This window comes from Larimichthys crocea, chromosome XXII, assembly GCF_000972845.2.
Source record: "Larimichthys crocea isolate SSNF chromosome XXII, L_crocea_2.0, whole genome shotgun sequence".
NCBI classification, from domain to species: domain Eukaryota; kingdom Metazoa; phylum Chordata; class Actinopteri; family Sciaenidae; genus Larimichthys; species Larimichthys crocea.
In genome coordinates, this window is record NC_040032.1 from 5,645,539 (window position 1) to 5,670,937 (window position 25,399).

The 25,399-nt window shown below is 39.7% G+C and overlaps 3 protein-coding genes across 7 annotated transcripts; 2 read left to right on the top strand and 1 right to left on the bottom strand.

Annotated features, from left to right (window-relative positions):
* Positions 1–2,924: 2,924 nt before the first annotated feature.
* Positions 2,925–5,407, bottom strand: LOC109139799 (tripartite motif-containing protein 16). Its single transcript, XM_019264537.2, has one exon. It carries the CDS (start codon positions 5,266–5,268, stop codon positions 3,592–3,594), a length of 1,677 nt encoding a protein of 558 aa, XP_019120082.2. The 5' UTR covers positions 5,269–5,407; the 3' UTR covers positions 2,925–3,591.
* Positions 5,408–6,556: 1,149 nt separating this feature from the next.
* Positions 6,557–17,108, top strand: txndc15 (thioredoxin domain containing 15). Of its 3 annotated transcripts, XM_027273848.1 has the most exons (7): positions 6,557–6,783; positions 7,488–7,807; positions 7,917–8,063; positions 8,529–8,692; positions 9,498–9,628; positions 10,174–10,407; positions 17,091–17,108. In XM_027273848.1, exons 1-6 carry the CDS (start codon positions 6,687–6,689, stop codon positions 10,368–10,370), a joined length of 1,056 nt encoding a protein of 351 aa, XP_027129649.1. In that variant the 5' UTR covers positions 6,557–6,686; the 3' UTR covers positions 10,371–10,407; positions 17,091–17,108. The 3 variants fall into 3 exon arrangements, with proteins under 3 accessions (XP_027129649.1, XP_010735892.1, XP_027129650.1); XM_010737590.3 differs by lacking the exon at positions 17,091–17,108 and having other exon boundaries at positions 10,174–10,540; XM_027273849.1 differs by lacking the exons at positions 6,557–6,783; positions 17,091–17,108 and adding an exon at positions 7,121–7,276 and having other exon boundaries at positions 10,174–10,540.
* LOC104924273 (pterin-4-alpha-carbinolamine dehydratase 2) lies at positions 11,011–24,773 on the top strand. Of its 3 annotated transcripts, none has more exons than XM_010737569.3 (4): positions 11,052–11,271; positions 12,103–12,234; positions 22,890–22,970; positions 24,559–24,773. In XM_010737569.3, the coding sequence occupies exons 1-4, from the start codon at positions 11,167–11,169 to the stop codon at positions 24,652–24,654; spliced, it is 414 nt and encodes a 137-aa protein (XP_010735871.2). In that variant the 5' UTR covers positions 11,052–11,166; the 3' UTR covers positions 24,655–24,773. The 3 variants fall into 3 exon arrangements, with proteins under 3 accessions (XP_019120081.1, XP_010735871.2, XP_010735880.1); XM_010737578.3 differs by lacking the exon at positions 11,052–11,271 and adding an exon at positions 15,331–15,425 and having other exon boundaries at positions 12,121–12,234; XM_019264536.2 differs by lacking the exon at positions 22,890–22,970 and having other exon boundaries at positions 11,011–11,271.
* Positions 24,774–25,399: the final 626 nt, after the last annotated feature.

Below are 25,399 nucleotides of genomic sequence, written 5' to 3' on the forward strand. Positions count from 1 at the left end.
CTTACTTGCTTTGTAAAGAACAGCTAAGAGCCACATTTTTAGAGCACTTACGACAACTATCACACGTCAGACAGACTACAAATCATCTCAATCATGGTCTCATTTGTTTACAAAGAGGTGTAAGAATTTAAGAATTATGGTTTAATTTCGACTGGGAAAGGAATGGTACAGCTTGTCAGTCTTTCACATTTTGATTTTAACAATGACAAGGTCAAATCATGTCTGTTTTTTTATGTTGCTATTTATTATGTTGTTTTAAGTATAGTACCATAGTCCTGTAGAACACTTGAACTGTTGAGAAAGCTGGTGTGTTTTCGTCGAATGCTAATGTAAAATAATTTTGTAGTTTTCTTTGTTTAATATCTGTCATTTCACAACATGCTTAATGCGCCAAAAAACAACAAAAAAACACAGCAAATCACATGTAAGTCTAATATGATTGTGATCCAAAATAACTGATTGGCTATTACGTGTCACTGTTTTATGTTCAAGTTTTAATTTTTTCAAAACATAAATCTGATCTGCCCTGATGAACATCCAGTTTTTTGGTATTATTCATAAACATTTAAAATCCGGAGAGTTTAAGAAGCATTTGCACGTCCCTGAGTTGCTCTGCCATGACAACATTTTAAATAGTTACATTTGGTGCAATAATCTGTTGTATGTATTGTACTGTGAAAACTTTGATACTATCACTTTTTATTATCGTTGTATTTTTATACTCGTGTACAAGGCCTGTCACTTGTTTTGTTGATGTGTGTGATGTTAACAGAGGATATTGAAATGTCACATACAAACATGATTCTCACCCTCCTTTACCAAAGAATATGATGTTATCTAAATGTAGGCATTGACGCTATTTGATTTTAGTATTTAGTATTCCAACATAAACTTAGCATGAAAGTTACTGTGTAAAATCTAAATGGAGACACACTTGGAGACCACTATCCCGGAAAATATAATACGATTGTTTGGATTAGTAAAAAAACAAAAAAAAACTTAAACTGTCAGTTTCTTGAATGCATTGTAAATTGCTATACATTGACAATGTAAACTTAGTTCCTTAGATTTCATCATATTTATATCCATCGGTCATTCACTTTGAAAATAGTTCTCTTTTTTATATATAGTTTTTATGTAGCCACGTTTGGTATTTAACTGATAATGTTTTGTTGAGGTTATGGCTGATATGATGCCTGACTGTCTCACATTCTGACATTTGTGTTTCTTTTAGGTTTTAGATACACGTGGTGAGGTGTCTTCACAGAAGACATTTTGACATGTCACAGGAAGAAATGCACAGGCGAAATACTAAAAATTAATGATGGCTCAATTCAATTTAGCTGCTTCAGTTTGCTTCAGAGTCCTGAGTTGATCAACGTCACAATGTCATGACGTACTGGGACACCCATTAATGTTAGTAGGTAGCAGGTAACGCCTGTGCTTCTTCTTTTATGACAAGACAAAATGTCTGCTGTAAAGCTGAAACTTTTTTTGTCCATTTTCTTGACTAAGCGGGTATCAACACCTTGTCTCTAGCATAAAAGAATGATGAATTTTGTCAACCTTCAACAGCTACAACTCCCACAAGGCTTTGACATTGTGCTGGTGGAACAGTGGGTATAGCCTCTCTACCACTAACTTTCTATAAATTCATGCAATCTCACATTCCTTGGTCCGATACATAGGTATTGACACCAAGGTCTTGGGTTTGTGGGAAATGGTGTTTGGCAAAGGGGACTAAAGACAGCAAAGTTGTGTTGTAATAGCTGTAATGGGAGTTTTTAATAATTTGTGTTATTACAACACAATGATTTTAATTGAGAGGTTTTAGTTCCTCTTCGACTCCCCATTGCTTAATGGGATATAGTGTTGTTGTTTTTGTTGTTGTCGAACACTAAAAATTGACAATTGTCACATTTGTCATAGATATTCATTTATTTTAGAATCTGGACAGAAAACTATTAATTACTATTATTATTATTATTAATTAATTTAGTTTCAAATGTTAATCCAACAGAGCCTAGCTAAGATGGAAGGAGTGGGACTTCTGAATGCCAGACCTCAGACATCAACAATAGACTTTTATCAGGGCAGCCATTTTGACATGAAATAGTAGGTAAACACAGGTGTTACCAGTGATATGAATTAGGGTTCTGTTCCATTCAGGTCAGACAGAGCCAGGGTGCTGCTGTCCTGTATGTTAGTTCATTGGAAAAGGCTCTGCGGCAATAAATGGAATAGAACCTTAGTTAGAGTCATTAGAAAGACTTGCGTGGACCCTGCTTCATGTCAAAATGTCTAGACAGCTATTTATTTCCTGATTTTTCACTGATATTTTGGATCTTGAACCTCAAAGGAGTACATTGCAGAAGGGATAAGTGGTTAAGGGATGATTAAGGAAGGTGTATTAACTAAAATGGATTCAGTAACACAGTTCATTTACTCCATAATTGTCTAAGTGATTTTTTCTCTCACCGTCTTCAGCATTTAATTAACAAATAGTCTGTTATCTGTAGATGATTTTTGATTTGCAAAAAAATATTACCTCACATTTTGTTTTGTAAAAGTCATGAAGCCCTGTTATTCCTAAAGTGTGACTGGCGAAGCCTGTAAAGCTTTGTATTATTCCCATTTTATTCCTGCATGATTGTTGTGGAATGTTCAAAAGTTGTGTAATAAATCTGAAAGTAACACACTCTGCTGAAATGTTGTGTTAAAATGCTTTCCTTTGAAACAGAGCCAACATTTCATAAAGTTAAAATCATTTCAGGATGGTGCTATTTCTGGTGAAAGTACCTGTCACCTCCGTCAAGTGGATGTAATGTGATTTCCTTCATTCATCTCTGTGTGTTTGTCTGTTACTAAAATATTAAGAAGAAACAGATTATTGGTTTGTTGACACAGGACACACATGATGACATGTTAATTATTTATTTATTTTCAACAATGACTTTTCATAAATGTTTCTACCACGTAAAGACATTTGAAATCACTCTTAAAAAGATGATCAGAAAACTATTTTTCAGGTTAAATTTAAAATCATATCAGTTTAAACAGAGTATCCAGTTTCACACATATTTCTCATGTACTTATCATGTCCAACAAACAAAACAGTAGTATTATTTTGCAATATCATTGCAACAGCAGCTCAGTAGTACAGAGAGCAGTATGTAAAGTACTAAAGAGTAAACATCAGGCTATACAAATGATGTTCATGAAGATATGATACAACTAAAATTACATTCAAGGTTCTGTTTACATCGTTACATACATGACTTCTTTTAACTCGTGTTGACATACTTAAGTCCATTTATATAATGACCAAATTCAATTTTAAGCAGGACAGAAACAGATTTTTCATTTTGATATTTCACATATACAATATTTTCCATGCACAGAATATAAAGAAAATGTTTAGTAAATATAACATATGAATCAAATGACTTTCATTTCAGCATTTCATTGAACTGACACAATGAAAACATAAAATGAAGACAAACGTCACAGTCCCACCCACTATGTTTGATCTCTGCAGTGCAGACACACCTCAATATATACTGCAGCAGCACAGCTGAATCACTCTCTGAACTACTTCAGGTCACACAACTCAGCAGTGTCTCCACTAAGGCCTGGAAGCCAGAATCCAGGATAGAGAGGCTGTGTGAACGTGGTCTGGACTCTGTGGAGGAGAGTCATGGTTTCAGTGACGCTGTAGTAAGACAGAGTACCTGCCCTATGATCCAGATAAACTCCTATTCTGGAGGACTGAGGGCCTGAGATGGAAGTACTAATATTATTATGAATAAATTTATAACCACCACCTGAACAATCTAACGCCCAGGATTTGTCATTATGTCCAAATCCACATTCAACACTAGATCCTGTTCTGCTAATATTCTTGTAAGCAACTGCTATAAGAACTCTCCTGTTCCACTTCACCTCCCAGTAACACCGTCCAGTCAGACCTTCTCTACTCAGGACCTGCCACCAGCGAATAAATCTGTCTGGGTGACCCAAATATAACTGGTCTACCGCCATCAATGTTGCTTTTCTGTTTCTGTCACACAATAAAACACGTATGTTTGCTGTATTTGGATCCAGAGTGATTTGACAAGAATATTTCATAAATTCAGCTCTGGTTTGGGGCTCTCTTTGAGGCGGTATAACATCGACATCAGTCACTGCCACTGAGATCTTTGTCCACTCCTCATTCAGAGCAGCCTGTAGTTTATCTCTGGCCTTTGACACAGCTGCTGTCACATCATCAAAAGAGCACAGAGGATGGATATCAATGGTGGGTAAGTCTTTAGAGTCACTCAGATGTGACAGAGAGCGGTAGTTGTTCAGGAAATGGAGGTGATCCTCTGTGCGTGAGAGCTTCACCAGCTCAGTGTCTTTCCTCCGCAGCTCAGTTATCTCCTGCTGCAGCTTCTCCTCGAGCTCTTTAGCTCGACTCACTTCATTTCCCTGCTGGGATCTGATCTGCTGCTTCACCTCAGAGCTTCTTTTCTCAATGAGACGGATCAGCTCAGTGAAGATCTTCTCACTGTCCCTCACAGCTTTATCAGCAGACAGATTGATAGCCTCCACCCTCTTCTGAAGCACCTTGACGTCTTTCTCTCTGTCCTGGATTCTCTGTTGGATTTTTTGCTGACTCACCCCGAGCTCCGTCTGCCTCTCAGCCCTTTCAGCTGCAGCAGAGACTGTGTCATGGCCTTTATGATCATCCATGGAGCAGAGATAACAGATGGACTTCTGATCAGTGCGGCAAAAAATCTTCATCACCTCGTCATGACGAGAGCAGATGTTCTCCTGAAGCTTTGAAGTGGCTTCAACCAGGTTGTGTTTCTTTAATGGAGCTACATTGTAGTGAGGCTGGAGATGTTGCTCACAGTAAGAGGCCATGCACATCAGACAGGACTTGAAGGCTTTAAGTTTCGTCCCAGTACAGAAATCACAGGCCACGTCTCCAGGTCCTGCATAGGAGTGATCAGGTGAAGCAGCTTGAAGTCCTACTTTCTTCAGTTCCTCCACTAACTCTGCTAACATGGTACTTTTCACCATGACAGGCCTCGGTGTGAAGCTCTGCCTGCACTGAGGGCAGCTTTGTGTTTTCTTCTTCTCATTCTCCTCATCCCAGCAGTCTTTAATACAGCCCATGCAGTAGCTGTGCCCACAGGGAATAGTCACAGGATCCTTTAGAAGATCCAGACAGATTGAACAGTTGAGTTTCTCTCGGTCCAGCTGAAACACTTGCTGCGCCATTTCTACTCTAAACGTCAGTGAATGTCAGTAAGTTTCACTTTCTGTTACCGGATAAAAGCTGTGCTCTTTCCTTGAAGCTTCTTCACTGATCTGCAGGGCATGAGCTTTTCAACTTTACATTTCATCACATGGTGTTCACACCCATCCTTACACTGGCAGATCTGTGAAAGGGGAGGGAAAGACAAACGTCTGAGCTGAACGGACTTGGAGCAGGAGGAGCCTAGTCTAGCTAGAAAATAAAATCAGGGTGTAGTTTATAAAGTTGACTGGTGCAAATATTGCTCTGTGTCTACTGTTACTATCTTAACGAAATTCCAAACATCATTTTCACCTTCCTTCAACAAAGAATACGATGTTATCTAAACGTAGGCATTGATGCTCTTTGATTTTAAAAATATTCCAACAACTCACAAAATAACCTCAGCATAAATGTAAATGAAGACACTCTTAGACAACAAAACATGCTCATATACAGAGTGTGTGCACATTTGGAAAAGTTTCGTTCTTTTTCTTTTTGTGGGAGGGTAACCATCCGTTGCACACCCCCATGTCTGTCTGAATTTTGCCCTTGTTGTTCCTGAACACTAAAAAACAACTACGTAACGATTTCATATTTGATCAGTTAGTATTAGTATTAATATTAATTAAGCAACTGAAACCCCTGCTCCACAATTCCTCCAGCATGGGCTAAAATGTGAATGAATGCGGTTCATTTTTTTCAGCAGAGAGAGAGAGAGAATATGAATATGGACATGTTGACATAATATAAAAACTTTGATTATGAAGTCTGTTCTGTTGTTGTTGACTATGGAGCTGCTTTTACACACAGAGGTGTTCACGTTTGTTCACGTTGTTGTACAATGTTGCTTTATAGATGACTATAGCTTATAAATTATCCTGACCATCAAATTAATAAAACATGAATATCGCATTTTACTGTGACAGTCAAACTATCCAGCGTCCCTCCACATCATCATGGAAGCCGTACTGTTTGTTATTAATCATTAATAATTTCGAACCATCCATTTTGCCATAACTTGTTTATGTCTATGTTTATATCTGAGACAGGAAGGTGAGCGACCATTCTTGTTCATTATTTCATTTCTGATGTTGATAATAAGTCATATTTTTCCACGTTTACATATCCCGCATAACAAAAACACGCAGTAATCTCAGATGAGCATTTTGTAGTCCATCATCTGAACTTTGTAGTTCTACCACGGACCACGTCGATAACATCCGCCGTCGCATAATGACGTAGCCTAAAATAAACGCTCCCCTTCCGCAAAGTGTATCGTTTATTTTCTTCCGCCACACCTCGAAACGTTGTTTCCTATGAGCCGAACATTACGACCTCACATCTCAACATGTGAGGAAAAACGCTCATATTTGTATCTAGATACATTTAAAAAAAAAACATGACGGGGATTTGTAAGAAACCTTACATCTCGTATGTTTTATTATTCATGTTGTGTCATTCTGATGTTTTGAGGTTTTCGTCTGTAGCGGCACAAGGTAAGAGACAGACGGGCTAAACCGCGTTAGCGAAACACTGTGAACTGACAGCAAACTGTTAATTAAACTGTTAACTAAACTGTTAATTATCAGTTATAACGATGTTTTTCCACAGCAGCCGTTTGGACATGAACTAGTAAACACAGTTGTTAACAATGATACTAATTAAGGTTCAGTTCGGGCAATACATGGAGCAGGACCTTAATTAGTGTCATTGGAAACACCTGTGTTGACTATTTTAAAATGGCTGATGTAAAAATTTGGTGTTAATGATATTAACACCAAATTTAACGGCAGTAATAAACGTGCTGATTGTGTCAGTGTTGTGTTCACGTATTAACAACAAGATGTCGGTTTAACCAAATGGACCCTGTTCACTGCTCCAAAATAATTCTGAATATTTTACATTACTGGACAAATTCAACTTCATGACAGCAGTGTTAGACTCTTCGTTTTGCCCAAGTGGCAACTGCAGATACATACGTTCATTCTGGTAATTGTAATAAATTGCTATTTAACTTCATTTATTCTGTTTGAACACTTTCAGTGCACCTTCTCTTTGGAAAAAAAACAGAAGAGGTGTTATTACAAATGAGACATTATCTTTAAGGGCTATAGTTTACACTATCAAAAGGAAAACATGACGGACAGCCATGAGAAATATTTTATGTACTAAACTTGATCTATAAATGATCTTTTTTCAGAGAATGATGAGTCACTGGAGCTCATACTGTCAGAGGATACATTGCCCGACTTGGAGAACAGTCCAAAGTTTGTGGAGTCAGAGGACCTGGACTCTCTGCCCAAGAGGCAGTTCAAGACAGCTGAGATTGCAGATGCTGTGATGGGAACCGAAGCTCCCATTGATCCATCTGACATCGAGTCCCTCTTCCCCAAAAATGTGAAAGACTTCCAGTCAGGTTTCTCCCCGCCTTGTGATGAGAACAGTGCGCAGTGTGGTTCGCCTGCCCTGACTACACAAGGAGCATCACTGGACGAGAAGAGCCTTGAACCGTCACAGCAGGTTACTAACTAGAAGTTACTAAAGAACCATGCCTCAAAATCTGTTACAATATACACAGTGATGAGTGCAGTAGTGCAGAAGTTGACATCTCCTTGGTTGTTTACCTCAGGTCACTCTTGACATAGTGCATGCTGACATCACACCAAGTGAGGAGCTGAATGCCACAGAGAGTGCCAAGACGTACAAGGTGAACTGTGATAAGAGGAACATCACAGGAATGGACAGTTTCACTGTGCAGGTCCTCAACGCTTCACAGGTATTGATGCTGCCCTATGAGGCTCACTGCTCGAGGAGTATCAAACACTCTTAACACCTGAATGCTATTTCCTAAAATTCTTCTTACATTTAAGACAACTTAGCTCTGAACAAATTCTTTAGATTGGCTATCATTTTTCTAATCTTTCATCCATAATATTGGTAGCTTATTATAGTTATAAAACGTCCTCCCCATGCCTGAATACCAGTATCAGAAATGTTCCTGATACGGTCTGAAGTGCTGGATGGGATAGCTCTCTTAAGCTAATAATTGCCAACATATCAGGTAGATTTTACTTCATATTGTTCATTGAATGGAAACCTTTTTGGTAAATGTTTGAAGAATTAGAGCAGTGAACAGAGAAAAGGTCACTGGTCAAGATCAACCCAGGGTTTGTTTGACCTGTCTTTGTATTTCAGATTTTCTGCAGTCTTAATAGCTGTCTGTTTTCCTCATTTCTATCAGGACCTGATGGACTTCCTGAATGCAAACAGCACAGAGTGCTCTGTGGTGCTGTTCTTCACCGCGTGGTGCCAGTTCTCCGCCAGCCTGGCACCTCACTTCAACGCCCTGCCCAGAGTCTTTCCCAGCATGCACTTCCTGGCACTTGATGCTTCGCAGCACAGCAGGTGAATGGTCATGTTTTCTGCTATTAATGTGTATCACCCCCCTCTGAGACAAATATCAGAACAAATGAAAGCATAGCTAACTATACAGTGAGATACCAGTCCAGTAATCTAAACTTTGTAAAGATTAAACCTTTCAGTTTTTGTTGAGACTGTGACAGATGTTTTGATTCCATGAAATGATGGATTGTGTTATGTTGAGAGATGTTTGAAATATTTTGTCTCCTCTATATATATTCTGCATGTAGATGCAAAAAACATTACACCCTTGAATATAATGTCTTTTGGTCTAAAAAACACCACAGCATTCAGTCAACACCACTAGGAAAGTCTCAAACCAAACCTTCTATTTTAGATTGATTATTCTGGACATTCTGGACACTCTCAAAGTTCATCAGAAGTGCCTGAGTCGGTCTCACATTCTGCACAACTCAAGCTGGTGGATAGACTTTAAACCCCAAGATAACACCACAAATACTATACGCCCAAAATTAGTCAAAGAGAATGCTTTTACTCATGGAGGTGTTTTTGTCAGCATATTCTAGTCTGGAGACACCGATGTCTGTTTACACAGATTGGAATGGCAAGCCATCTATTATGTCTAGGAAGGCAGCAATAGGTCAGTGTTGAGATAGATTCGCACCTACTGTTCCCAATCAAAGCCAAACAATTAATAGTGCAGAGGACCTCAAGGCCCACATGTGACCTTGTATAACCTAAGGATAGAAAATTCCATAACAAGGTGAATATTTAAAATTGAGTCATCATTTGTAATTCTTGTGTCTTTCCTGTCTCCATCTTCCAACAGCCTCTCCACAAGGTTTGGGACTGTGGCAGTGCCCAACATCCTGCTGTTCCAGGGGGCCAAACCCATGGCTCGCTTTAACCACACTGACAGAACACTGGAGATGCTCACCTCCTTTATCGCTAACCAGACAGGTACAAACAGAGTAGTAACAGTCCAAAATATTGCCGTTTTTATGTTTAAGGCAGTCATATATTTGTTCCATGATCTATTGATCGAAAGTTTTGTATGGATTGAGCATGCATGCCACGCATTTATTGGTTCTCTAGGACAGGGATTAAGACATTCCTCTCTAATACTGGCTTTGCCTCTTTTGCTGGAAAACTCTGCGTCCATGTGTTCAATTTTTAACATTTCCTGGGTGCTTGATGCATGAAGAAACAAGTTCAAATTGATGTCATGTTTCTGAAGTAGTACACATGAATATTTGACACATTACTTTTTAGAATCCCCAGTGAAATTCTGAGACCGAAGATTTACAACAACAAAAAAGAAAAATCTTGTGTGTTTTTCTGCATATATTTCTATTATTTACTGGTTTGTCATCTTGGGCACTAGACTGGAATGCTCCTGGTGGTTTGAATGAGCTTGGACAGGGCAAAATAGATTTCTTATGTACTGCACCAGCACTGCTCACGAGGCATGCTGTATTTTTAGATGAACTGTTTACATGTTTCAGGGTTTGAAGCAGGCTCCGATAGAAACGTGATGGATGCAGACCGTCTTGGTCCCCTCCCCAGCGTCCCGGTGAAGAGCATCGACTGGCTGCTGGTCTTCTCTGTCCTCTTCATCACAGGCTTCACTACGTATGCCATCCTGCGAACAGACAGCATCCGCTGGCTCATACCGGGACAGGAGCATGAGCATCAGGACTGATAACACACAAATACACACACACACACACACACACACAGACTGCAAGTCATTGGATGTGAATGATAAACAACTTTGTTTGCTATTAAAAGTAACATTTGTGAATTTGGTTATGTTTCAAGTGTTTGATGAATAAAATTAATTTATGTGTGCCATTGCTATTTTTTAATAAAGAATATACTGATTTGTAGCTGATAAAGGTCCAGCATGTAGACTTTAATGGCACCCATCACCTGTTATTCTTGTTTCAAGCATGACTTAGAAACTATAGTGGCCATGAAACTTGTTAAAAGCGCTTAAGGTCCTATGTATAGCCAGTATTTGGTTTGTCCTTTCTAGGCTGCTGTAGAAACATTGTGGGCCAACATGGTGGACTCCATGGAAGAGGACCCACTCCCTCTGTAGATATAAAAGGCTCTTTCTAAGGTAACAGGTGATCATACACTTATGAGTATTATATTAAATTTCTGTCAATAGATCCCCTTACATGTAACACACTGGACCTTTAACATTGCAGGGCCTGGAGAAGTAAAAGCTATAGACTTGTCTGTTTCTCTTCTATTGTTTTTATTAGATATTTTGTTTTTAGCCTGAAGTACAAAGTACAACAAACTGACCTCAGCAGGGAGGGGTAGGAGGAGGATATATGTCTGTATGAAACGCATCTAGTCATAACCAGACGGAATTTTAATCAGGCAATAAACTGAACAGCTATAGTAAAGTGTGAGAGGACAGGAGGGGAGACGCTTAGCAGAAGAGGTGAAAGTGGAGAAGTAGTACAGCTGACAGCACGCTGCTTATGTCTGGGTTAATGTTTAGCCTGAGGCCGAGCAGCTCATGGCCCTGCAGCCGTCTGTTAAGGCTGAGCAGTCTGCTGCTGACCAGGAGCAACTCGTCTAAAATGGTGAGTGCTGCAGTGACAGTCCAAGTGTTGTTGCATTTATAAGCATCTTATCTACGTATTGTTTACGAGGCCATACAAACTCCTGAAATAGCAAGTGGCGATAGTCAACAGAAGGGAGAATTGCTTATGGGCTTTTATTCAATTAGGCTTTAATAGTTTAATAGTCGTGGTCTTGCCTCCTGAACGTTACTACATAATTAAAGTGAAATATTTCAACGTTAAGTCCAGGTGTGTGCATGGTACAGGTGCTGAACTGAAGAATGGGTTGTAAACAGGTCACAAAGAGTTATATTCGTATAATTGTGAGTGTGAGTTTGCATCTACGTAAGACGGTATTGAAAAAATAATTAATTTAGCGTGTTTTTGTGTATTTTAAATGCACATATAGAGAATAAACCCTGAGTGATAATACAGTTAAATATGAATATAACAGCAACATGAGTGCACATGTAATGTCTGTGTTGCTGTTGCTTGCTCGGGCCAGCGTTACTACCCATTATTAGTGATAGGCTGCCACCTTGCGGACACGGTACTAATAGCACCCAGGTAACCAACGTGACAAATTAAGAAAGTGGCAGTAAGAAGTTAGGTTAGAAGAAATGTTTAAAAAATAATCACCAAGAACCACTGATTAAAATGTGATCAATCAGTTAAAATGTCAGTTAAAAAAGTGACAATTCCTGTTTTACTACAGACCATGCGTTCACATTAAATGCTGCTTTTAGAGCCCAGCAGATTGAAAAATAATACAAGTTAAAAAAAAGCTAATTAAAATGTTCTAACCACACAAATGATGTACACATTTTGAGTCCTGTGTGTGTTTGTCTTCAGTCGTCAGACTCCCACTGGCTCTCCTCTGCAGACCGGGATCAAGTGGTGATGGAGCTCAGGGCCACAGGCTGGGTGGAGGTGGACGGCCGCGATGCCATCTTCAAAGAGCTTCATTTTAAAACCTTTAATCAGGTGTGTGTGTGTGTGTCTGTTTATGCTGATGTATTTTTGACATGGTAGAGCCAATATTAGACCATTTTTGTAAGGTGAGGTTACTTTGTCTTTTACTTTGGTTTATAGTTTAAGTTCAGATAGATATTGTATACAGTGAGGTGTATCTAATTTCCTGTTCTTGCGCTGATGTAATTTACATATTGATGATTTCAAACAGACATGCACAGAGATGAACACTTAGCAGGGCTGATTTTTGTTTCTGTCTTCAATAATTTAGAATTTCGCCATATTGACGGTACTAAAACATCTGAGGACACTGCTGCCATTAAATGATTTCAGTCAAGATTTGGATATAAACGATTAAAATACAAATTTTCCCCTCTAATTATTGACATTAATAGGAATAATTAATTTACTTGGCCAAAATAGTGCAAATTGCAACTGTTCAGAGTGTGTATGTCTTAAATTCAGTTTGCCACCGACTGAACACACACAGAGACAACTGACATCTGCGGCAGTCTTTGTAGTTTTTTTTTATTCCAGGCGGCCGGTAGAGTCTGTGAAGAAACTCGTTTTTTGTAGTCTTTGTCGAAATCTGTCAGCCTCTGCATTCTGCCACGATCATCAGTAGGCTGTAGTAAGCTGCCTGGAGGTTTGTTTGATGGGGATCAGGACACAGACCACCAGACGCACGGCCATCGGAAACACACAAATTCATCTGTGTTTATACTCTGATTGGTTGCAGGTGTAGCAGGAAGGCAGGTTCCTCTCTGCTTTCGCTGGTTTCATTTGGTTCATGGAGTTTTCTTTGTTCATACCTGCAAAGAAAAGCACTGATGACAGTTGAAAGGGTGTTATTGTGTTTATAAGAGAAGCTATTATCCCTACTAATATTTCAATCAATGGGGCTCTAACTAAGAAAGAGCATACTAGACACGTAAAAAACTGTGGAAAGTGGAGATATTAAAATTTGAGTTATTGCATTTGAGTCTTTATTAGTTCAGTAGTTTAGTGCGCTGAATAAGCTTTTTTCTCAGATCATGACAAGAAAATCACTTGTACTTTGTCCAGATAAAATACAGCCTGAACTAAACAAAGTTATGATACGAGGAAATATTAGACCAGCAAATAACCACACCGGACAATGAATCTAAAATATTCAGTGCCAATTTTTGAAACTTGACAGTTTTATGAACATTTTGTTTAGTTTGTCTAATACCCAGTCCTAATCACACCAGGACAGATTAGGTCATTTCACTCACTTTGGCCCTTCATGTTGCTGAGGTGGATTTGCATTTCAAGCCACTCAAGGACACTCCACATATATTATGTAAATCAGAAACAAAACTTAAAAAATATAGTTCTATGTTCTACATGTCTTGATGAGGTGAGCAGTCTGTACATGAATATGAATCACAGAAAATGCAAAATATATTATTATAATATCTATCTATCTATCTATCTATCTATCTATCTATCTATCTATTTCTGTAAATTTTAAAAACTTAAGCTTAGTTTGGGGCTTTCGACTGTATCCCTTGCTCAGTTGCTATTGTGACAAGTACATAATTTGATCACGTGATGATATGTGCTTGAACAGAAACCAATGCCGCGATCTTCCCATCATCTATGGCCAATTGGAAGTGAAGTGTTTAATTCAACATGCTTGTTGTACCAGACAGGTGTGGTTCATCACATCACCGTAAGCCAAAGTCTCAACACTATCACACTTATTGTGACCAACGTTGCAGTTCATTCCCTACTTCTCGGGGGTAAAAGAAACACTTTAAGTTATTCCTAAATGCTTTTTGGCACAGCATTGGGAGTCAGCTTGCTACTTTGCCTCAGCCCTGTATTGGGCGAAGTAAACTGCAGCATCTCAAGGCCACTTAGCGGACTTCCTCTAATCCTGTCGTTAGTTGTTTTAGCCCCTAAAATAGTCTGTTTTTACACTTCCCCATGTTTGAAGTCGGTGGGGCGGGCGCTGACCTCCCCCATCTGCTCCTCCTGGCTCTAAAGCCTCTCCTCTTACCCCGACACGTCAGGCTGCATTACTCTGAGACGCGCCAGGCGGCCAGTTGGCAGCAATTGGGGTTTCGATCAGAATGATTTCTTTCACAAACAATCAAATTGGTTAAAATGTTTCATCTGGTTCGCAAACCGCTAACAACCCTGTCATTCCTTCTGCTGGATGTGCATTGCTTTCTGTTTTTTTCTTGCTTAGTTGCCACCCTCCATTCCCCATCTCTGTCTCTGTCTTTGTCTGTCTCTTATTCCCATTCTGTGCCCCATGTTATTGGGGAATGAGCTCATGTTGTTCCAATTTTATATGCTGGCAACTCTCTCTGTCTGTCTCCCTGTCCTTCTTTTTCACTCTCTTTTATTCTCTCTCCCGCCATTGCATTTTCACAAACTCTCTTGCTCGTTTTTCATGGCTGTTCTTAAAGGGCTTTTACCAGAGGGGAATGGAGATGAGGAGCGACATGCTGGCTGATTTCCATTCGCCACTTATCTGCCAGTGATGGGCTTGAGGAAATCAGATCCCGGGAGTTTATAATGAGAATAACAAATCCCCTCTCTGTGGGTTAAAATTCTTCCCCCTGTGGTCTCTAGGGGGCGGTAGAGGTGTGTCTATGCCTCCTGTGTAAATCTGTTGAAGCATAAGGAATACATGAGGCACATATCCACCACTCATAGCTGCAAATGAACTAAAAAAAGAAGATGACAGCTGGATTTGCTTTTTTTAAACTTTTCTTTGATTGCAGCAAATGGAAAGTGTTATGATGCTGTTGTGACCAGCTCGGTAATTTATCTGCGGCATGTGGGTAAACGGTGCGTTCTTAGTGGCAGTGGTCTGAGAAGTAAATGTGAGTTATTTTCCTCATCAAGCTCGGTAATATTTAATCAGGTTTGAGATGTGAAATCCTCTCTCTGGAGTCTCTTTGGTCAGTGAGAATCCCTGCAATCATATGTGGAAACATCTGTGTGTGTGTGTGTGTGTGTGTGTGTGTGTGTGTATAATACTGTAAATTTTGGTTGGAATTTGTGCTTGTTTTTAAGTTGCAGTCACTGATATTGTTTGATCATCAAGCCTTATGTTATGTGTGTTTACAGATGACCATCTGCTTTACATTTCAGTGGATGAAGTGGAAACATTCATGCGACACAAGTGAAATGAGTAGCCTTAAGATGCAGTTTGCATAGGAGAGGTGAGCTGTGCATGCTCAACTGTTGTGTTCTGCTAGCTGAAGTTGACAACAATGGCATTCCATCTTTCCCCTCAAATATTTAGTTATGCAGTGATTCGGGGGGAGGCAGGGAGCTGCATTTGGGATGGAAAAATGGCTGGTTATTATCTCTAGTCTCTCCTGCAGTGTGATTAAGTCCCTCCCCAAGAGTCCAGAGTGCACAGAACTGTTTTTATTTGAAGGTTAAGCAGGCAAATGTCCACTCATGAAGAGTTAGTTCAGTTTTCCAGAAATTATTAGCATGTTAGTTAGCAGAGTGACACAAAAGGGATGAATGACAATTTTAATAGTTGATGTAGTGTTTGGAAAAATGCCAAACATGAGGATTTGCTGCCTTTTTCTCTGTTATATCATTTTAAATTGGATATTGGGTTTTAAATATTTAGATTTTTGGTTTTAGGCTGTTTTTTCCCACTATTTGACTATTTAGATGCTTAAAGACTAAATTATTAATTGACCAATTAATCAACTGATTAAAACACAATTAAACCCTAGTTTTAGCTCTTTTTATGGATAGTAGTTCACTCGTTCACAAAGTATGGTACGTGTACCATTGGTGGCATGCAACCTCCCTCTAGTGGTATGTGGAGGAATAACTTGAAGGTAATTATGGTCATAATTATTATGTTGTGAGCTGGTGGAGGTAAAAATCAAAGTTTCAAAAACACTCCCATCGCGGCTCCAAATTGGAAATATTAGGAGGAGAAATGCAGATCAGGAGTAACCCATTTTCCACCAAATTAACTCTTGTTCTTGAAGTGGTTTCAATCTGAAATGATAGTAAACAATAAATATTCTTATTATTGAGACTGTACTGCCTCCTCCTGCGTAAACTTTCATTAGCTGCATACCATCGGCCTTAACATCTGTCATAGTGCTACTTGGAGAGGCTAATATTATCTGAGGTGGTACATGATGTAAAAAGTTTGACCTAGTTAATTTAGGAGAGATGGTGCAGTTCATCAGCTTAAGGGTTGAATCTAAATGTGCAGTAATGGTACAGCTACTATACAGCTGCTATGGCTACCAAAGTTGATGTCCAAATTAGCATTCATGAAAGATATTTGGATTGTAGGGGGTGTAAGATTCACATGATTAGCTGTAACCAATAGAATAATGAAACAATATATTATATTAGAAAGCTATTACGTGTCCAAATGTTTGCTGAAATAAGACGACGAAAATAAAATAAATAAATTCACAATCATAGTCGTGCAAAAAAAAAAAAATCTAAAGAAATAATGCAACAAAACCAAAAAAGAATATAACACAAACTTAAGACAAACAGCACACCAAAGTTGTGGTTCACCACAGAAAATAACTGCATTACAAGCGCCGGAAAAAGCTGCAGCGTCCACACATCTTCTGGATTTAAGTTCCAATTTTGAGACTGAGGAGAGAGCGCTGCCGTGTGCTGACACCTCCCTCCGCTCCACTCTCACAGGCTGATCCCCCTTTTTATATTCAGTCAGGGGCTCCCTCTCCACCAAATCTCCCTCAAGCCTCTGCCTCTCGTTACGGGCCTTGCTCTGCTTGTGTTGAATAAGTTGTCCTACAACTAAAACTGAGCCCCTGGGTAAACCAAACTCTGAGCCATCCCCCTCCTGACACACACATACAGACACACACACACACACACACACCATACTCTAGGCCCCTTGTCCTTGATATCAGGTCGTTGTACTTCCTTTGTGCAATTAAACAATTATTTTTAGTGCTTGTCAATTAAACATACTTAGAATGATGAAAAACAGTTATTTTGTTCAAATATCTAGTAAATTTAGCTGGTTACAGCTTTAAAAATACTATGATTTGCCTTGTTTTCTTGGTGTGACACAGCTGTAAAATGAATGTTTAATTATTAATTGAAAAAAACTATAGATAGATTTAGAATTTATTATATCTATTTTTTTTATCTTATATTTTTTATTTTTTTTGTATGTTTTTTCCAGAGTAGCCAAGCATTTCTGAACTATGGAGTGAGTGTGGTGAGTGAACTGACTTTTAAAGAGCTGCTTAACTTTAAAGAATTTAGTCAGTGGACAACTAAACAGTTTATATTTGTCTTTTCCACCCTGCAAAAAATACAAATCTGATGGCAACGCATGATTTTTTTCAGACGTTAAATGTTTAAAATGTTCACGATCAGTCCATCAGCCTATAAAACTCTGAGTATTTACATACACATGCGTACATAATCACCCTGCACAAGCGCTCACACCATATCTCTTACTCAAAGTGAGAGGGCGGTTAATCGGCTCAGCGGTGTTCAGTTCCCACCTCCGTCTCCAAAATGGAACTTTCCCTGGGAACTGGAGGCGTCCTATATTCATCTCGTCTTGTGAAAATGACTGGAGGGAACCGGCGAGGTGTGGCGCCCAAGCGGAGGTGGTTAGATAATCTGGCTATCAGTCCTTGGGTAAGCTAAGATGGCCCTGACGTCTGCTGTCTTTTGACGAGCCCAATGTCTTTTTAAGCCCTTGCTGGTAACCCTGCAGTTAATGAGGGGGTTTGCATAAGTTGGCCTTAACGCCATGCTTGAGCATTACATGACACTCTTTACATAAATAGGAGCTGACGTGCATGAACATTTGTTACACAGGGTATTAGTCACTTAATGAGTATTCACAGCGTGCATCACCTTTGTCAGAGTATCAGATTGAAGCTCCTCTGTGGTTCTCAACTTTTAAGAACGTTAACTTGAGAAGATTATGATGTTACACATACCCAGCAGTGCTCTCTTGGACTACATGAGAGAACTTCAGCACTTGGCAGCTTTGCTTCATAATTATTTAATATTTTGCTTTAAGTTACATGTCAACTTAGCCGGCAGCCGTGTTCGGCCAGCTGGAAGCTTGTGAAGAACTGTTTGGGAAAGAAGAGAAATGAGACATAAGAGGTGTGGTCATCATCATCATCCTCATCACCGCCACCACCACCACCACCACCGTGCAATTCACAGCGTTCTTGCCTTTCACTGCAGAGGAGCGAAGGTTTTCCAGGGGGCTGACGCTGACGCGAGTGATGATTGGGCTCGCAGGGTAATCATCGGGTAGTCGTGGTGGTGTGTAATGGAGGAGAGCGGCTTGTCTTCATGTGTGTGTCGGCACATACTTGTACGTATGCCGAGAAGGTCTGCATGTGTGCATTCGTACATACATCAGTGTGCTTGTGTGTGTGTGTGTCTGTCAGAGGCTAGTGAAGAGTAGGCACAATCTGCATGCACTTAGACCTGGCAAGACAGAGCAGGCGTTTCTAAGCCCCTGGACCGCGCGGCGGTGGAAAACCGATCTGTAAATAACAGACACATGTGTTTGAAACTGAGTCCTGTATTCCAGCCCACGGCCGCAGTGAGAGAGAGAACACCACTCTGCTCCGACGTCAAATTGTCTCATCCAGTGTTGTATGACAATCATGCCGTAATAGCACCCAATCGGCTCCTCAAAAGCAGGAACGTGGGGAAAGGGGGCATAGCGGGGGTCTGCCGTCGGGTGTTTCTGATTATTTGAGATGGAGGCCTGCAAAATATCATGTCAAATTATCTGACTCTGACAGCTACAGCTTGTTGGGCCAGTTGGAGAGAGAGCGGCTGGCTGGCTGAATGAATAGATGGATAGTCGACGGGCTGGCTGACCTGTTGGCTCGAGAAGTGTGCCCCGTACAATACAAATGGGGTAAACAAAGCACTTTGAGAGGGAGAGTCCTTGACCTCTGTTGACATAAGACCTCAGCTGGGAGTTGAGGGTCGGTTTTATTTTCTTGTTTGGCCCAAGTTGAGGATGTTGAGATGACCTAGAGGTGACAGACAGGCGTAGCACCGGCACTTCACCAGTATTGTGTCCTGCTACTCCCCTTACTGCCCCCGAGGGACCACCACCTGTGAGAGAAGTCCGTTGTAGGGCACGATTTTTCAGGCCTTTACAGGATTTCAGGTTTTATGGACATTCAACTCCAATTCATTTGTAGTGAGAGATTACCGCTTTCCTGACTCTTTCTCTCCTCATTTTCGTGGGACACGAAGAGTCTTTTCTGAGGGTTCATGTTGCAACTTAACTGAACTTGTCATCTTCTGTTTCACATTTCACTCTCCTCCAAATTTGATTTTGTGCTGTGGTTCGTTTGCACATCAGTGAGGTCTAAATGGGGTCCTAATTTTTCAAGAAGTGTGACTTCTCTTGATAAAAGCAGCACAACCCGCATATTGTCCAGCACTTTGAAGTTTGGATAATGAGTATAAGCTCTGGTTGTGGTTGGTTCGCTGTCAATTCAATTGTTTCAAAATGCAAATAAAAAACACCCTTATTTGGATACTAATACAGCATTTGTTCTGAATCATTGGTGAACTTCATCATACAATGAGCGGGCTTTGAAATAAAAATATACTTCTTGAATTAAAACTGAATTGAAGTGACCAATAATTGGTCCAGACTAGAAGTTCCTTCCTATGCCAAGTTTGGAAATCTGTGGAAACATATCATACAGATGTGACTGCAGATGTTCGCATTTTGAGACCCTTCGCAATGTCAGTGAATCCACAATTGTGTTATTGTGATAGTGTTGCTTTAAAGTGGTGTGACCCAATTGGCAGACATGTAGTGTTAAAAGGGATCCTCCCTGTTGTATTCATTGTCCAGTATTCACACATGCTGAGCAAGGCCAGGAGCCTCAAAACCGTTCATCTCCAGCGGGAATAAATATGAAACTGTTCCAATAAAATAAAAAGCTATTTTCATACAGTCATGTAACTTGGCCATAATCAGCATTTGGACCGCTGACCACAATCCTCAAATCCAGCCAAGAAATTCTACAGACATAAGTCTGGCTGATCCTGGAGTTTTGAAGTTAATATTGATATTTTTCCTGTAAATATAACTCTGAACACGACGCATCATCCGATATTCATTTAACAGTTTTGATAAGGATCTCTCAAATCTGGGTATTACATTGCAACTGAGATGACACATACAGAACAGGACATTTTATATTTGACAAATAAACTTTGTGAGACTGTTTCTAAATGAACTAAAATATATATTTTGCATGTCTGTACCGCAATTTACAACTGTTACTGACGAGCAAACATTGTAGTGCTGACAAATTTGTGATTAAAAACCAGCTTTAAAAATAAAAGCGCACAATGGCAACATTTATGTCCATTTCAATTATGTTAGTTGTTATTGACACAAAAGCTAAAGTCACATTTCACATGGCAACAGATAAGATAGCTATCAGAGATCCAACTGTAACATTTTGAGAAGAAGCTATTCATAATATTGTATTTACAAGCATCAAAAGTAGTGGATCTGGACCTGAAACGTCGAGAGAGAGTGGTTCTACCAGTGATAGTTGCAAAAATAAGATGAAGATGAAAATGGCTGATTTGTAACTCTTCACACACAAGTTTGACCAATCAAAAGTGTCTAGAAATGCCAAGGGACGAGTTTTTGTTTCATAACAGAGTCCAGGCTGGAAAGTGAGCTTTTGAAAGAACATGGTGTTTTGAAATGGGACAATGTGCAGGAACCCTTAAGTGTTCACACAGAATCCTTTTACCTGTCACTCAATGTTCCTCAGCTGCAGATTAGCTGGAGCTCGGCCCTGAGAGAGAGAGTGAGAGAGAGAGAGGACATGTTTGGACAACACCTGACATGACAGGCTGCTTAACCATCTCCATTAGAGCCAATGAGAACTGAGAAAAAGCAGACCGCCTCGGTCTCCAAATTGGTGCCAGTGGGGTCAAGTTGCAGGAATATGCCAATTACTTAAATTGATCAGGAGACGGTTTCCTTGATAACCAATTTGATCAAGCTGCCGATCGTGTTACACACGCCGCGCTGCACGGGCACCGAACAGGACGTCTCAGAAATTGGTTACAACTCACTAAAAAGACCAAACGCAATTTCTTCCACGAGAGTAATTCTGTTTCGTCATGTCAGGTGGTGGACGGGGCCGCAGCCATGGCCTGTAAACAAAGGCGTTTCAGTTGATTTAATTAGGCAGGGAGGAAGTATTTAGGGGCTTAATTGAGATTGCAGTGGGAAATTGCTCTGAAATAGGTCTACCTGATTTTTTTTTTCTTCCCTCTCTTCACAGTGAGCATGACGAGGGATTTCACTCTCCTCTTTGTAGATAATTAGAATAACCATAATCATTCCCTGGATGGTCTGTGATTGGAGAGAGCCACATGTTGGACTCAAAATATGAAGAGTGTGTATGTTTTTGAGCGGGTGTGCCTGAATGCTGCCTGCTTCTTACATGAGTGTGGAAGTATGCACATACATGCCTTCGTGACTTCGTGAAGGTTTCCAACATGCACAGAGACGCCTCTCTGTGCCTCTGATGGAAGCATTGGTCTTTGCGCTCTGAGTCTGTGATACAGGTTTTACTCTTTACAGTTATTAGTCGATCACTCAGTTGGCGAAAATGAAATAATCTATTTTAAATATCAATTAATCATCTTGTGTATTATTTATTTATTTATTTATTTATGTATTTTTTTAAATGTCAAAATTAAAAGATTTTTTGTCCTCTAGATTTCTATGATTGTAAACTTGGGCTTTTGGGCCATTTTATAGACTGAAAGACTAATCAGTTAACGGTATATATCTTATGACCTCATTGGCAAGAGTGACATTTTTGGGTACAGTGATATTTGCTGTGATGGAGGATTTTTTGTGTATTTTAAATGTTATGTTCAATGATTATCTGTATATTATTGAATTGCATTTTCGCAGTCGATCGGGGGGCCACTGACGAGGTTGTTCCCCATTGTTTATTTTTTTTTTGTAATAATCCATTTAATCTACATACACGCTGGAGCCGAACAACTCTTTCCATCCCCTCTCCTATCATGTCTAACGTACTGCTCTGCGTGGTTAGGAAGGAGTGGTGCTTTATATATGTCCCTGGAGAATGACAGCGTTCCTCTTGCAGCTGAGAGTTGAAGAGCCACATAACCTGAACCCTTCACAAACTGTCAACCTTTCCTTGGCAACACTTAACTTTAAGTGTATTCTACTTAACAGTATATAATCATTTAATAAATAAACACATAAAATGTAGCTTTAGGCATAGATAAGTGTTTATTAATGTTTTTGTAATAGCAGTGGGTTTGGCAGTGATGGCTAGGTAAAGCAATGAGTATACACTCATAGTGTACCACTATATATATAATATATATATATATATATATATATATATATATATATATATATATATATATATGTGTGTGTGTGTGTGTGTGTGTTTTTTTTTTGACAGCAGTGCTTTGCTCTACTAAAGATGTTGACCGCTGTCACATACAAAGTCACACAAAGAATTACATAATGAAGCTTTTTTCTTATTGTAATAGCTATGCAGTTTAAGCAGAGAAATCCACTTCCTGTATTATTTTTGATTGACACTTGATTGTTTCTTCCGAACCAGGCGTTTGGCTTCATGTCCCGGGTAGCTCTGCAGGCAGAAAAGATGAACCATCACCCAGAATGGTTCAATGTTTATAATAAGGTAAAAATCTTTTCAACATTATGGTCCAAATCACAATTTTTAATACATGTTTTACTTACTGCCGTATTTACTATGCTATGGACACACCGAGATCAATCAACCACAGATAAAGTCAGATTTTTTCATGTCAAACAATCCTCCATAATTCTGGAGAGGTCTTGAAACGCACTCTGTAAATCAGAATAATTAAAAAAAAAAAAACAAAGACAAACAAACAAAAAGGAACAAAAAAAAACACAGTAGCTTCACACTGTAATCCCATCGTTTTTCTTATGAATATCTCTCTGCCTCCCCTCCACGAAGCCCCTACAACCCCAACACTCACGCACGTCCTTATTTTCTCTGCCTCAGAAATAAAGTAGTGGTTGATATGACAAACCCAGTCCCTGAAAATCTCACAGCATTAGGCTGTAGCCACTGAGTTACTGTGTGGTGGACCGGGCTGCTCTGACAGGAATGCTGCTCCTAATCCACTCTTTATTAAAGTGGCTGTAGAATGGTGCTACAGGTCTCTGGGCCCCCACAGCACTTTCCACCAGACACTTACACATAAATCCCACTCTGACTGAGGTTCAGCCTCGACAAAATAGATGATGTATATTGGGCTACTGCTAATATTTTATTAACACTCATTCATGCTCTGCTCTGATTTCTTTGCTCCCAATATTAAGATGTGTTACAAACATTTTTTATGGGTCAGAGCTGCTGTACTAGAAATAACCTCATTGGTTGAGTCGCAGTGCAGCGCCTGCCAGATAACAGGAAGATACCTGTCACGCTATGTAGATTAAGACTTAAATAAATAGTTCAACATTTTGCCAAATATGCTCATTGGATTTCTTTCCAAAACTGAGATAAGCAGATCAATATCAAGTGCAAGATGTGGCTAGTCTAGTTTAGCATAAAGACTTGGCTTGTCTCTGTCCAAAAATATAATACCAACCAACACCCCTAAAATTCACTAAACAGAAATGTAAACACAACAATTTGTGGTTTTAGGGGTGAATTGTGGTGCCAGAACTACTTTTTGACACCAAGAGCCAACCACAGTAACAGTGTGAGGCTCCCTGACGTCTTGTCATCACATTAACGTCACACTGAGCCCAAAACCTGCTCTCATTGTCTGAATGTGGGCGACCGACTGTATCTGGAGATGCTGAGCAAAAAGTACATCGTAGTCAAGACATACCTCCATCTCCTAACTCCCAATGGAAATTAGCTTTAAACAACAAAAATATGAGGCACAGTTACATCTGCCAATCCGCAGCAACATCAGCTTCCACAAACATGAGGGGTGACACTCAAATGAATAGTTGACTGAAAAACTGAGTATTGATGAACAAATACTGACTCTAACTCTTCAACATAATCCAAGTCTCCTATATATTAATTCACTATTCAAGACCAACTAATGAAGGAGCTCTTTGACCAGATATCCTTCTTTGTCAACTAAATTGGTGAGATTACATGCAGATTTCTTTTTTAGCTAAACAATGATCGCAGCACCAATTATCCTAATAATTATCCTGTCGTTTGCATAACCTGTTATTGCTTTGTGATTGCAAATGGTGTGTCTGTGTCTTCACAGGTCCAGATTACATTGACTACACATGACTGTGGAGGACTGTCAAAACGGGACATCAAACTGGCCAAGTTTATCGACAAAATTGCTCTTTCAATTTAATGTTTTTGTCTATACCCAGAATGTTTCCCTTGTATTTCTGCCTTCAGTCACAAGATAATTTATATTTTGTTTGGCGCATATTTTGTACAAACATTCTGTAAGAATAAAACTTTGATTTTGCGAAACAGTCTTGTAATTGCTTTAAATGAATATAGTCCCACTCTGACTCTTGAGTAAGGTGAAATTTGCAAGGCTTTGTAGAAAACGTTGCTCTGTGGTTTAGATTCAGGATTTCATCACTAACTGAATCTAGCAGATTTAATTTCATTGTGTGTGTCACTGTGTGGTTTTCTAGTTTTTAGCTGTGTTTATTTTCACACATGGATTTAGAATGGAGTGTAATTGCTGTGCAGCACTCTGTCCGGATACTTTCCCCCATCAGTTCTCCACCAGACCACATGTTCTCCTGTTGGCCCCGGAGAACGGAGCAAAATGAGGAAAGGGTCAAAGTCAGTAGGAAGGGGATTTATTTGATTTACGGTTTGGTAAGGGATGAGTCAGATAGGGCTGCTGTGTTTTCCTGACTGGATCGCCATCAGGAGAAGATCAGCAAAGAGAAAAGAGTGTAATAAAAGCCAAATCAGTAGGGCTGTGATTACGTTGCCAACCTATGTTGCAAAAAGCCTCCTTCTCTGTACTTTGAGCCTGTAGAAGGGAAGTTAATGTTTTCTAGGTATGGTATAGCTCGAAGCAAGGTGCTGGGCACCTCAAGTACTCTCTTGAATGGTTGTTGTTGCACAGGGAA